At 36.0% G+C, this 14,876-nt stretch overlaps 3 protein-coding genes across 10 annotated transcripts in view; 2 read left to right on the top strand and 1 right to left on the bottom strand.

The window, feature by feature from the left end:
- Positions 1-14,876, top strand: part of LOC130987821 (uncharacterized) — a 551,243-nt gene that overhangs the window by 226,588 nt on the left and 309,779 nt on the right. The gene's annotated exons all lie outside the window — the stretch shown is intronic.
- Positions 124-5,180, bottom strand: LOC130987801 (probable aspartyl aminopeptidase). Its single transcript, XM_057911484.1, has 11 exons — positions 4,944-5,180; positions 4,260-4,395; positions 3,967-4,045; positions 3,674-3,876; positions 3,500-3,569; positions 2,485-2,601; positions 2,199-2,354; positions 1,331-1,504; positions 819-893; positions 594-734; positions 124-496 (listed from the first exon to the last, which is right to left on the bottom strand). Exons 1-11 carry the CDS (start codon positions 5,008-5,010, stop codon positions 275-277), a joined length of 1,440 nt encoding a protein of 479 aa, XP_057767467.1. The 5' UTR covers positions 5,011-5,180; the 3' UTR covers positions 124-274.
- Positions 10,966-13,555, top strand: LOC130987823 (mitochondrial pyruvate carrier 1-like). 8 transcript variants are annotated; one of them, XM_057911515.1, is made up of 6 exons: positions 11,014-11,120; positions 11,401-12,220; positions 12,797-12,909; positions 12,983-13,037; positions 13,105-13,240; positions 13,372-13,555. In XM_057911515.1, exons 2-6 carry the CDS (start codon positions 12,079-12,081, stop codon positions 13,406-13,408), a joined length of 483 nt encoding a protein of 160 aa, XP_057767498.1. In that variant the 5' UTR covers positions 11,014-11,120; positions 11,401-12,078; the 3' UTR covers positions 13,409-13,555. The 8 variants fall into 8 exon arrangements, with proteins under 8 accessions (XP_057767500.1, XP_057767498.1, XP_057767503.1 ...); XM_057911520.1 differs by having other exon boundaries at positions 11,047-11,120; positions 11,401-11,462; XM_057911522.1 differs by lacking the exon at positions 11,014-11,120 and having other exon boundaries at positions 11,407-11,462; positions 12,127-12,220.

The raw sequence follows: 14,876 nt of genomic DNA, 5'->3' as shown, positions 1-14,876 counted from the left end.
TGAAAGTTACAGTTTTTAGAGATTTGCTCGTGTGATTTTTGCTTCATGGAAATAATTCTTATTCAACTTCCAAATATAGTCATGTTGATTTCATTCAAAACCATGCATGAGAGACACAAAGGATATGAAACATTCAATACTTTATAACGTATGAGAAATAAGTCCAGAAAAAAATAGTAGTAATTCTGATTTCCATAGAGTGAAACACCTACTGTCTATTAAATACTAAAAACTCAAACATGTCAAACGTTTGGGAAACCAACTAGCAGCAAATCTAGACGTCGACGACCAGTTTCGCGTCAAGATGTGAGAACTCCTGAAAGAAGGCCTTGAAGTGCTCGTAAGAGTGCTTGACGTCGTCCACTGCACACATTTCTCTGATGCTATGCATCGAGAGTTGTGGGGCTCCGACATCAACTGTACGAATGCCTACTCCGCTTGCCAAAATGGGACCGATTGTTGAGCCACACATCATGTCACTACGGATCACAAAATCCTGGAAAGAAATGTTTGGCATAACGAGTTATTAAATGGATCGAGAGGGAAACTCATGTAAGGGTGTAGAAAAATCATTAGATGTTGAAGTCTCGAACCTGCACGGGAAGGTTGTGCTTGGTTGCTATCTCCCTGAACAAGAAGGCCGTTACAGCATTTGTTGCATATCTTTGGTTTGCGTTGTGTTTAATGACGAGTCCACCGTGCAGCTTTGGCTGATGGTTTTCTTCATGTCTATCCTGATAAAGGAAATATATATCTATATAATAATTGATGACAATAATTTACATCTTCGATGTACAGAGCAAAGAGGAAGGATGTACCATATAATTTGGATGCAAGGCGTGAGCCATATCAGCTGATACGAGATAGCTGTTTTGAATTGCTTTCGGTAGCAACTGTGTGACAAACATGTGTTGAGTAGCAATAAGAAAATAGGAACCATTATAGGCAAAAAATCAAAAGATCAACTTTCTAGAAATAGAGAAGATAATAAATCATCAGCTGATCATAACCCAACATCATTTGTAACTATTTTCGATCGCTGCATTATATTCAAAAAATTGGAAGATAACTTTTCATTGTTTTATCATCTAGGTTTTTCTCTCTATACAGAAAGAAGACTCAATTTGGATATCATATCATGTATGCTTATTGTTAAAATACTTCAAAACCCATCATATCCATTTCAAGGTCATTATGCAGAATCCACTTTGCACAGTTAATTGATGTGAGATCTCAAAATATTGAACATCCAAACAAGAGGGAAAACCGGTAAAGTGCAGATACATTAAATTCAGAAAAGAACAAGATGCACTGTGGACATGTTTTTTACCTTTGTATCTGAGCTGAAGGAACTGGTGATTCGTGATAAAGCATCCAACGTCACAGGGGATCCTGCTCCTTGTGCAGAATCAGACCCAACCTCCTCGTGATCAAACAAGGCAACCATTCTTATGCCAATCTCCTCCTGGAGATTGCTTTCTGAGGAAGTCGAATCTATCAGAGCCTGAATTGAAGATTACCACCAGATAAACATAAATAACAGCTCTTTGCTTGTTGAAATTCTGTTCCAGATACGAATGAAAGAACTAGAGAAAAAGACGTGAAAGAAAAAAGTTGTAGAATCTGTAGACATTCTTATATTTGACTAGTTGCTATTCACTATTGCAAATTTTCTGTCATATGCCACATGTCTCGAGACACTGCAAGAGAAAAAAAATATAAAAGGACAACTAGGGAAGAAAGAAAGAACAGAAGAAAAGAAAGTGAATACAGATTTAGTAGGAAGGTTAGACGAGCGGGGCATGGCCCTTTTATCTAAAGAGTGACACAACATATGAGATCAGGATAGTGCAGGGACATGAACGATCAGATCAATACCTAGCAAACAAAAACTAACATCTTCATATTCTTCAGATAAATCATAAGCAGACGGATTACGGATTTGTGACTCATCTGATAGGTATAAGAAAGTGTTTTAACGAGGCTATACAAATGAAGAATGACTGGAATTCAACTTCTGCAAAAGACTGTATTTAAGACGAGAGACAGGGTATCTCATAATTAAAGATACATAATTTGTCATAAGCTCATGTTGATTTAACTATTCATCTTATTGCCTATAACAAAATCTTCAAGAGCTTTGGCTTCTTTAAATGAAACTTTGAAGCTTTTGTAGAGTGATAGTAATTGCCACAAACCTTTAAAGAGCAAAATGACATGCACAGGTTATCCAGTCTTCCGGAGAAAATAAATTCCTTCAATGCACCAGCAACAATACTTTTTTGAGTATCGCATGCTTGCAGTTCAAAATCACATATGTCATCTGGTTCACATCCAAGCTGGGCAGAAATCAGCTGTAATAAGAGGGGAAGAATAAAATCATAATCATGATATTATTTCTCAGATTATCTAAATGAGGAAATGCTAACTCAAAAGTAAAATTATATAGATGAGGAGCTCCAAAAAGAAAGAGCAGCTGCTTACCTGCAACAGAAGGGAATGGTGCTTTTCGTTTGTCTTTGTCTTTCCATCAATCTTCTTCCCATCACCTGATCCAGTTCCAGTGGAACCATTCTCGGTCGTCAGCTTATCTAGCTCAGCCTGCAGGACAATAAATTGCATAAAGAAGAGCTATAGAGACAAAAATGGAGACTTAATTAATGTAAATACAGAATGCCTAGATGCATCCTCCAAGACACCTCGGCCAAGCACCAAAAGGAGCAGAGATACATACACAGGACAAGTTTTGTTCTTAGATGTTTAACTACTTGACTATACTGGATGCTCCCTCGTATAACCTCAATTGGTAGTTATCCAACATGAGCAGGAGACAGCTCATCCCTCAATGCTCTGTATTCAGCTCATTTTAACAGTCAAAACATCTTATTATGTTCTTTTTAAACTGTATTTCTCAATATCAAAAGAAACTCGATGTTCATCTAGTTCAATTTAGTTCCTTCTGATACCCCGCACATTCTCAATATCTTATATTATCATACAAGTTATAAAGTTAAAAGTGCCCATTATAGCTCAAGTGTGTAAGGGGAATGTTCTCCACATCAACTGGTTTCATTAATACAAGTGATATATTAACTGAGAAGTCTCAGAGATTGCTCCTAGAAAGCTAACTTTGATAAACACTATAGCTGATATCTACTCTTACGAAATAAATTCTGAAGGAAAATACAAGAACATGTGCCTACTGTATCACTCACTTACTTTCTACCTACCTGAGGATAACTTTTATCAATTACATCTTGTGTAGAGCTGAATACTAGTTCTACATCTACTGAAACATTCCAAAAGATGTATGCTTTCAGAGGAACCGATTCAAAAGATGACGGTCATGCTCCTCTATCCCAAGAAAAATATGCGAGGGCGAGAGGGATGAGTAAAGCCTATCTGTTAAGAGTACTCTTGAATCTTGATAGAATCATAATTGCCAACAGACAGACAACACAGTTTACATTATAGACATAGTAAATAATTTATAAATTACCTTAACTAATGTAGCCAACACAGGAGCAAGGTGAGTCTGTTTGTTAATCTTGAACCCATCATTCACTTCCCTATCATAGGAAAGGCAACAGCATAACAAATTAGCAGAAGATAAACATTCAATGAAACAGTAATAGAGATCTAATAAGTGATGCAAGATATCCAACAGAAGCACCTGTCTAAGTGTATTGCCAGAGTAGGAATACGCATAATTGGTTCCTCAATCCTGATCAGCTGGTGGGAATAGGATTCAGACCCATCTTTCTTCTTTCTAAGTATTACTCTCCCTGCAATAGTCAAGTCACGGTCGAACCATGTGTGCCACAGTCCACCTCCATAAGGTTGCACACCAACTTCCAGATACCCACCTTTTGTAACCTGAAGCATGCAAATTAGATTTTCCTGCTGAACTCTATAATTCCCAACTACACAAGGCATCAAATGCAAACACTAAACTATGGTAATTACCTTAGTAACTGGTTTAAGTTTTAGACAGGGACTATCTGTATGAGCACCAACTATGAAAATCCCATTCCCAGCTACATACCTACAAACAATAATCAATTAGGCACTTGATTCATATCTAAAAGTCCATATAAATGCATCAGAAACCTAATAGCACCTTCAAATTTTATTCCTCTTGCTGCTCCTTTTATTTTGGTTATTTATTTATTTACATAACGTGTAGTCAGAAGCAGGCGTCCACTGAGATAAATGGTACAGGGAAAAAAGGAAGAAGCTTTAAACTACAAATAACCTACTTTTTACCAATAGCAAATGCAACAATAGTAGAGTGGTTCCTGGTGAAGTAATATTTCTTGCCAGCTTCTAGTTTCCAGTCATCCCTCTCCGACAATTGGGCATATCCTGCACTTCTCAGACGCTTCTTCGCTTCGTCTAACCAAAGAAACCATACCCATTAATAACATTTTCTGAAGAGGCACACTCCAGTGCATACAGATGCATGGTGCATCCGCCATAATTAAGTTCTAATTGTGATTGTTATTTACTAATTGGGATTAATGACACCTGCTTGTATTTAATCAAGGCGGATGCACCGTATATTCGGATGCCCGCAAGTTTTTACCTTTTCTGAAATATCAATAGAAAACACCAACTCGTGAAGAAAGTAAATTCAGAACAAAATGATTTACACCTGATAGAATAATTAATCTCAATTATTCTAATAGTTAAAAACCCTACTGCTGAACCCATAAATCCTCAGATACATCACATAATTAGGAAACGAAATCAACCCACAACTAACAGAATCCAGCCTCTCCGTTTCAACAGTCTTGAGGGGAGCAGAAACATTGTTTTATTTCATCAGATTTAGAAAACTTACAAAGTCCCGATAGTTGGAAAACTAATGCAAATCAAAGAGTATTCACAAAACTAGAAGACAGAAAAATGAATTACCAGAAAATGATTGAAGAAATTATTACCTACTGCATGGAAAGCTGTTGGTGAAGCATTCAAGAAATCCACAAGATCGATCGCTACTGGGTCCATTGCACTCAAGTTTGCTCTTCTAACAGTGCAACCAGTGAGAAAGATATGCTGCTTTAGGTGTTCGATTAGATTCTTTTAGCCCTGTTTGGTACTGTTGTCAAGAAACTTGTGGGTAATGATTGTTAATTAATGTCTATTGACGGCCCATGGTACGCAATGATTGTTAATTAATATGTCTATGAATTTGGTAGATTTGTTAATTAGATAGACTAGTGTACCTCCCGCGCTATGCGCGGTGAATGTGAATTTACACTCGCGTAAAATGTGCCTATAGTATATTTTGTGATATTAATATAAACTAATAAAATGATACCAAAATTATTTTCTGCAGAGTGATCTAATATTTTAATATAATCAATGTTATTTATACAAAAATATAACATGCGTCTATATAATAGATATTGTATCACTTATATAGGGAGATTTTATAATTATACAAATTAAACCAGATTTATCGTATAAAATAAGTTTTATATGAATTTGTTATGTAACATTATGGATTTGGTGTGAAAATGATTAATTAAAAAAAATCAACCTATGAAAATCAAACTCTAGACCAAAAATTCATTAAGCAAAACTATAATTTCACTAAAAAACTTCATGTATAATTTAAGGGATGAAATTTGTTGCTATTAAGCATATTGGTCTTTGACAGACTATATCTCAACACATATTTTTGAGATATTAATAAACACATAAAGATATTTGAACTTAATTTAATACCTATCAAAGATAATTGTATAGATACAAAAAAATAAAGAAATTGGAGAAGCCTCAACTGCAAAATTTAGAAAGATTTGATTTTTTATTTAAAAATGTTTAAAAGTGAGATCGAAATTACAAAATGAATATAAATTCATGATTTATTTTGTAATTTTTTTAGAACAAATGATATAATCCCTTCTTAAAAATGAACAATTAATTCTAATTTGAATTTTTAAAATTTTATGTTGTAACTTATGCATATTTTTTTCTATTTAACTTTTAATTTCATTAACTTTCAACATATTTTTTTTTTTAGGGAAAACTTTCTACATATTTAGAAAACTTAACTACATAATAAGTAATCACTAATTTCCTGTTTTGGTTAGTTTACTCCACGTTATTTATTTGTTGCTAGATTTTAATCTATAATTATTTTAATATTATTTAATTTATATAAATGATTAATGACTTCAATAAAAATAGATACACTCATTATTTAAAGAACGTTAACCATATATATATATATATATATATATATATATATATATATATGTGTGTGTGTGTGTGTATTCAAAACAATTAATGAAATAAACCTAGATAATTTTGAAATATTAATAATCAAAAGATATATAAATTTATTTACATATTCGCCAAAATAATTGTTATAATTTTTTTAATATAGCATGCATTAAAAGTAAAAATATTTTATTTAAAAACCAACAATAATTCAACAGAAATTCAATGGTTACAATTAGAAAGGATAATTGCAAAATAAATTATGAATTGAGTCCGCTTATTTCGAACTCATGAAGTTGTATACTTATTTTTCACTTTCACCCTCAGTTTTAAATATTTTCAAATAAATACTAAGTTTTTAATATTTACAATTGGGGCTTCCCAACACAAAACTGAGTTTGGGAAAATACATGTACATGCAATTATAATTTATAATTTAAAAAATAATTAATATATCTAATTAGTTGGATGAGATTATTGAGTTATCGGTTCATAATAAATTGTAACGTTAATAATTACATAATGTCCTATTAATAAATTTTAATACTATAAAATAAATAGAAATACATAATTTAAAAAATTAAAATATTAGAATTATACAAAAATATAAATTTATTGAAGTTTGAAATTCAATATATAGTTTGAAGAAGAATAACTACTTTATTATGTAATAGATTAAAAGAAAACTAAATAGATAATAAATATGCTAATTCTCGGCAGTTTTAATTAAGGAGATTAATGGGTAATCAATTTTGACAGTTTTAATTTGTTAGTGGGTAATTTTCACTCCAATTCCAATTATGTCCTTCAAATTGAAAGAAATTACATTTACTTTGCTTTTTATATATATAAAGATAAAGATTAGGAGTAGACATAGCAATGGATTTTGGACTCGGCCCATATCCATGAATTCAAATCCATTTTTTAGGGTCTCAATCTCAATTTTTGAGATTCGACGGATTTAGGTCGGATTTATATCTCAACTTATAAAATAAATTTGGATCTGGATTTTGAAATTTTAAATCCGAATTAGGCCTAGATCCGACCAATAGATCCGTTTATTTACTATATATTTTTTATATTTTATATTTATTTTACTAATAATATTAAATATATTAAAAACTAAAAACAATACACAGAGTCTTGAAAAAGTGATTTAGAAATCAAAACTAAGAAACCCGTAGAAGACTTGTTCTCATAGACTTGAGCATTGAGATTTGTTTATTTTGAATTTTTGATGACTTATTTTTCTATGTTGAGACTTTGTATTACATGAATGTGTTTTGTGAAATATTTTTTATGATGGAAACTAGATGTTGTTGATTTTGTGATTTTTTTATTATTATTATTATTATTTATTTTAACATCAGTAGATCCATGAACCCGTGGATTTGACGAATCTGGATTTGGATCTCAAATTTTCAGTTCGGTTAGATTTGGGACGAATTTGGATCTGATAAATTAAAACGGATCTAAATCTTGTATTGATGAGATCTGATCCAGATCCAGCACGTTGTCATCCCTAGTTAGGAGTTCCGCTTGTTTGATAACATGCGCTAAGTACTAGATTAAAGAGTGAAATTACCTTTATGCCCTTTGTTATTCCTCGTGGATTGTCGCCCTGAAATTGAATAAATGCACAAGCTGATTGAATTAGTGCCTCTTGTGTAGCTCTGATTTCAACTTCTCCGTTCTATAACAAATACTCTCTCCATCCCACTAGAATTAGCACGTCTGTCTTTTTTGTTTGTTCCACTAGAATTGACACTTTCCTAAAATAGTATGTGGTCCCTACTTTCTCTACTCACATAAAATAAGTGGACCCTACCTACTTTACACTCTCAATCATTTATTCTTAATCTCTGTGCCCAACTTAAAAGTGTCAATTCTACTAGTACGGAGGGAGTAGTTGGCAAATCTGGAAAGAGTGAAACTCTGATGTTTGGAACGACACCTCGCCAACTCTTGCTTATTCGGTCGTGGCCGCTGCTACCTCGCGGTCAGATTGGAAGCTTGCATGCACCCCGGTTGTGCAGGCTGGGACGGAGGGAGTACTGGCAATTACTATTATGTATTTAATAAGGGCGGATGCACCGTATATTCGGATGCCCGCAAGTTTTTACCTTTTCTGAAATATCAATAGAAAACACCAACTCGTGAAGAAAGTAAATTCATAACAAAATGATTTACACCTGATAGAAAAATTAATCCCAATTATTCTAATAGTTAAAAATCCTACTGTTCAATCCATAAATCCTCAGATACATCACATATAATTAGGAAACGAAATCAACCCACAGCTAAGGAGGAGCAGAAACATTGTTTTATTTCATCAGGTTTAGGAAACAAAGTCCCAATAGTTGGAAAACTAATGCAAATCAAGAGTATTCACAAAACTAGGAGACAGATAAATGAATTACCAGAAAATGATTGAAGAAATTATTACCTACTGCATGGAAAGCTGTTGGTGAAGCATTCAAGAAATCCACAAGATGGATCGCCACTGGGTCCATTGAACTCAAGCTTCTCTTCTAACTGCAACGAGTGAGAAAAGATATGCTGCTTTAGGCGTTTCCTTTAAGGAAGGAGCATTATTTTATTTGGCGTTAGATTATTGTGATTAAATTAGTTTAATCTAATTAGTTAAGACTATTATAGATTATTAGTTTAAGATAGAATTGGCTCAAGGGTATTTAAGATAAATCTTGTGATAAGCAATCAAAACTTATATGACATGATTAATTTTACGTGACACTGCCTCAAGATTGAATATCAAATTATGTTAGTCTAATCAAATAAAATATCATGAGAAAATTTACGCAGACGGGATTGAGAAACACACATGCAGATGAAATTAAACTCTTGCAAGACCACTACTCCACACAAATGTGAGAAAACGCACGTAGGCGGAATTGAACTCATGCAGGACCACTCCACCACGCAAACGTGAAAAATTTACAGTGAAATTAGATCCAAAAATCTCATGTTTCTTGGTGTCTAAATTTTGTCACTTAAGCTAGGTCTCATTAATTATTATGTAAAATAATTTAAATGAATTATATGTTAGATATATTAATTTGCATTAATATGACTACTTAGATCAAATTTCTCCATAAATTTATCACATTTTTTTGTTATTGATAGAAAAGGAACTACATAAAATTCGTTTCGAATTATAGATCATCCTTTTTTATTACTGCATATATTCATAAGGGTTAATGCCGTGAAAAACCATGAACTTTGGTGCGATTTCAAAACTTTCCATGAACTATTTTTTTTATCAAATTTTCCATGAACTTAAACGCTTGAACAATTTTTCCACGATTTTTACCTCCGGTGATTGTCCGGTCTTAGGTGGCGCCTACGTGGCAATACCGAGCTGACATGATGCCTACGTGGTAATATCGAGCTTATGTGGCCTCCTACTTGGAAAAAAAATAAACAAAAAAATAGTAATACTGGTGGACCGCTGCCTTCCTCCGGCAAAACAGCGTCGAGGACCACCACCTCCGCCGAGGCAGACACCTCGTTCGATCGGCGATGCCTTCGCCTGACTCTCCTACCTCTGTTTCCTAGCAACAACGATGAGACCGCTGCCGCTCTGAGCCCTAGCCCCCAAATCGCCGACTCTCCTGCTCGATTCCCGGCGACTGCAGTTCCTTCCACAGTCGCCGCCCTCAACCACTCTCACCCCCAACCTATCCTCTTCCTCTGACTCCGGCGACTCAGGGCAGCGATGACGAGGGCGCCGCCGCCTGAAGCTCTAGGCCCAACCAACAGAATACACACACCATACCAAGGCTCCCTCCGTTCTCAGATCCAAAGCAACGGCAGCAAAGCCGCCGCTTCGGATCCCCTCCCCCCCCTTTTCACTCTCTGCCCTTGGCCGGACAGCAGCGGCGAGTTGCCGCCGTGCCGTGCTCTACCTCTTTCTACCTATCGACTCTCACGGCCAACAAACACACCAAAAGGACTCGACACAGCAAGGTTCGAAAAAATCCTCCTCCCAAAACCTGCAACGCCGTCGCTACCGACTAACGAAGTGGAGTAAGTGACCAACTCCGGCGCCATCGCCGCATTTCCATGGGTTCCCTAAAGGCGGCGTTGCACCAGATCTGCCGCTCCCTCTCTCTCCACCGCCCACCGCCTTCCCCTACCAAATCTGCCACCATCACCAGATCTGCCGCCCCCTCTCTCTCCACCGCCCACCGCCTTCTCCCACCACCATCACCAGATCTGCTGCCCCATCTCTCTCCACCGCCCACCGCCTTCCCTCACTAGATCTGCCACCATCACCAGATCTGCCGTCCCCTCTCTCTCCACCGCCCTGATTCGACGTCTTCCTTGGCCAGAATCGCCGTTTGTCGTCTCAGTGCCGTCGGAGGAAGGCTCCTCAGATCCGCCACCTCCCTGAGAGAGAGGTTTGGGCTCAAAACGACGTCGTTTTACCCCCTACTAAACGACGTCGTTTTGATTTCCGTCCGGCGGTGCCACGTCATATTTCAGGCTACTTAGAAATGCCATGTCAGCACTCAATTTGGGGATTTTTGAAAATTATGGAAAAATTGTTCAAGCGTTTAAGTTCATGGAAAATTTGATAAAAAAAATAGTTCATGGAAAGTTTTGAAATCGCACCAAAGTTCATGGTTTTTTCACGGCATTAACCCTATTCATAACGACATCTTCTCTATTTTAAAAAAAAAACCATCTTCATTATCTTCCCATCTAGTAATTTACAATGTCGAGATCTAGTAATTTACTATCTTTATTATCTTCCCTCAGAAACAAATCTAGTAGTACTAATTTATAATGTCGCCACCACTTTAGTAGCTGAAGCAGCTCTCTGACCCGTTTCGCGCACAACACAGTGACTGAAAATCTGCGCCAAGGTACGACCTTTACACACTCAAGTGTAGTTTTGTGTTGTGTGTTCCTTTTCTATTCAAGATATATTGTCGATTTTAGGGATTTTTATTGCTTTCAGGCTTGATATTTTCATGCTGTTTTCCTTCAAATTTTGGCTGTTTAAACTTTTTAGATGAACAGATGGTATATATATGTGGGTTTAGGGATTTCGTTTATGTAATAGGATGAGGTTGAACCATGGAAGATTTGGTATGATTCTCAATGTTTATTTTGTCTGATTTTATTGTGATGCCTATGATTCAGGATAATTTCCATGTGTAACCTCTCAAGGTGAAGGCATCATATTTCAGCTCGTACTAGAACAAGTTAATGCATACAAATATATGAATTGTGTGATTAATTTACCCTTAGCTTTTACTGATGTTGGAAAGCACTATTTCGGATGGAGAAAGCCAAATTCTTTTCTTAATGGATATTCATTCTGGGTTTGCTAATTTACTGGAACAGTTCTTGTCATTAGGGATCACTTTTGAAATGCATTGATGGGTCCAAAGAAGTGTTTTTAATCCGTGATTGACAATTTTTGGGTTTTGTGTGGCATGTGTGTAGGTGATTGATTAATCTGTTTGGATCAGTAGACTCTTCACATATAACTACTACTAGGCATTTGGAATAGAAGTTGTTATGTAAACATGTTCACCTTCTTGCCTTCTCTCAGAAACTCTCTCCTACTCCACACTTCAAACTTCCGACCACCAAGCTTTACTTATTTCCGGTCCTCCATTGATGTTGGATAGGTGGAGTGTTTACTTTGTGCCCGTTTCTTTATTGTTTCTCCCCAATGTGGGAGTAGTTTACTTTTTCTACGCTTCTGTGGAAGTGGTCTTCTTCCCTCATTGTGAGTGGAAGTTTCTTCTCTGCTTCTTTGTGGGAGTCTTTTCCATCCGGTAAGTTTTTTAGGCTGTGTTTTTTGGAGTTTGTATGTGCAGTTTTGGATTTAACATCTTGATTCTTCATACATATGCAAAGGAATTTGGATATTTGGTTGCTTTTTCGTCTTTGAAGTGCGAGCTTAGTGCTTTAACTGGGATTTCAGCCTTCTGTCTTCACATTTGGCAATTTTGTAAGATTTTTTTTGTTTTGTTGTGTTTTCATCATCGTGTTTGGATGAGGATTTCTTTCTGTTTGAAGAATACAGTATTTTCTTCTAAAAAATAAAATAAAATAATACTAGTAGATATGTGAATGCTTGATTTTTATTGGGGGAACTTTATTTGAATGTTTGTAATCTGAGGGGTTTATTTATGTTAGTAGTTCTGATAATTGGCCACTTATGTATATGTATATGAGTATATCTGCAACTCATCTAGACCATTGAGGTAGTACTTCTATATGATTTGGAAATTATTTTTATTTTTTCATTTTATTTAAAATGATGTGGGAATCAAAACGACATTGTTTTCAATGGAACGGCGTCGGTTTTTTGATTGCTTCCTCATTTTTTATTTTACCAACTCATCTTCGATTTTGACCTCACGGGAAAAATCAGACAAATTGAAACTTCATGTATTGTCAAGAAGAGTTTAAAGGTCATGTGACATTTCAAAATCGGGCCAAACTTCGTGGTTTTTACGGCAATTAACCCTTTGATTTAATATATCTTTGAATATGTCTCAGAATTTCCTGTAATTTTATGCAGATTTGCCAATTCTCTCATCTATGGCTTCGTTCAAGGCGTTTCTGAACAGTCCCGTTGGTCCCAAAACAACTCACTTTTGGGGCCCGATAGCTAACTGGGGTTTCGTTGTTGCTGTACGCTTCTGCGCTGAGCTAACAAATATGTGATCAGTTATTGATGATAAACTTTGTGTTAAATGCTTCACAGGGATTGGTGGACATGAAGAAACCTCCGGAAATGATATCTGGCAACATGACTGCAGGTTTGTATTCGAATTTAGGATGTGAGTTTGTTTGTGGTGTCCCTTACAATTCTTTGGAACAACGCAGCGATGTGTGTATATTCTGGGCTGTTCATGAGGTTTGCTTGGATGGTTCAGCCCCGTAACTACCTGCTTCTTGCCTGCCATGCTTCAAATGAGACCGTGCAGCTCTATCAGCTCTCTCGTTGGGCCAAGGCTCAAGGGTGAGTTTGTCATATTTCTAATGGTATTGATTTTCTACACAGGTCCTTGCTTGATGTGTTGAGTTGAGATTGGTAGTTGCTTAAGGTAAGTCGAAGCTGCATCTATGCAACTGATCTGTGTATTATACTAGGTATTTGAAGGCGAAGAAGGAGACCGCGCCTCAATAACTGCTTTGCTTTCTGAATCCACCAACACCATTTGTTTTGTGGCTTCACTTCATCATTTTATCTTACTTTCTTCTGCCGTTACCCTTTCTAACTATGTTATATTAAATCCCAAAAAAGGTTTATCGCGTTGTGGCTTGGATTCAGAAAGATTTGGCCTCCAAAAACCAGATATATTTCCATTTGCTCTGCATGTTGATGACTATTAACACAGATTATATTGTTGAAGACAAGATTGCCCTTCTTTCAAACCCATCTCTCTCTCTCCCCCCCCATCGACAGCTATGCCCAGTCGGCGCTCACATCCACCACCTACGGCTTGCTCACGATTCCGCCACCGGACTTGGGGGTTTTCAAGGACCTGTTGTCGCCGGACTCAATTCTCAACACGTGGGAACTCATGGAGGACCTCGACGAAGAAGAATTTCATTGCCACATGGTGATGAATTGGAGAAATCATACGAGTTTGTGGAGCATCCGGTGTCGAAGCTGCTATGGAAGTACTTGTCTGAGGAGTCTCCGTTGGCGAAAATGGACATAAATGTGGCGTCTAGCTACCGCAAGGTGCTGTTGGGCAAGAAGAGTGTGTGTGACGAGGAAAAAGATTGAGTCTAGGACAATAACCTCTTACCGCTAGGCCAACACACCCAGAACCTAGGACATCTCTTTATACAAGCAAATGATGTGTGCCATGTTAACCATGTTACTAAAATATAGGCTTCATCGTTTTCATTCCAACTGCTCATCCTCTCCAAAAGATCCAACCATGTTATTACAATATGGGCTGCTTTCCACTTTCGAGACACTTGTTGCTGCAACAAGGAAATTAATGTGAGTTAATATACTTCGGTGTTTGATTACGATCTCAACTTTAATTAGATTTTTAAATAAACCAGTCAATTTTGTCTTACATTACAAATTTTGACGTTGAAATGTCTGGCTAGAATCACTTGTGGAGTGGGGTAGTATATTTATTATATCATTGCTTCATTTTTTTAACATCCTATCTCAAAAAATGTATTCTCTCGTTTCATAACAAGCGTCTATATTTTCTTTTTAGATTGTCTCATATCAAATGTTTAATTTCTATAAAAAAAAAGTGAGCTTCATCACTTTTTTATCTTTTTACTTTTTAATCATGTCCATTTAAATATGTTCTTCTTACAAAATAAAAATGGACTTCATCCCTTTTTATTTTTTTACTCTTTAATCATCACCACTTAAATTTTCATGTGTAAAAAAAATTACACTTGTTATGAGACCCCAAGAGAATATTTTACATTCTTAATACGTGGATTAAGTTGACAATTGATATAACAAATCTTGTTCATTGAATTATCACAAATATTCATGTGCAACCGATTGCACCGTGCAACTAGTTTCTAGAATGACACTACTTCATTCGGAAAATGACACTTGAACATTTTCGAATGACACGATCTTCAAGTGTCATTTATATGCTAAAGTAGTG

This window comes from Salvia miltiorrhiza, chromosome 6 (assembly GCF_028751815.1).
Source record: "Salvia miltiorrhiza cultivar Shanhuang (shh) chromosome 6, IMPLAD_Smil_shh, whole genome shotgun sequence".
NCBI lineage: Eukaryota > Viridiplantae > Streptophyta > Magnoliopsida > Lamiales > Lamiaceae > Salvia > Salvia miltiorrhiza.
The sequence above is the reverse complement of the archived record's forward strand: the minus strand, read 5'-3'. Positions and strand labels throughout refer to the sequence as shown.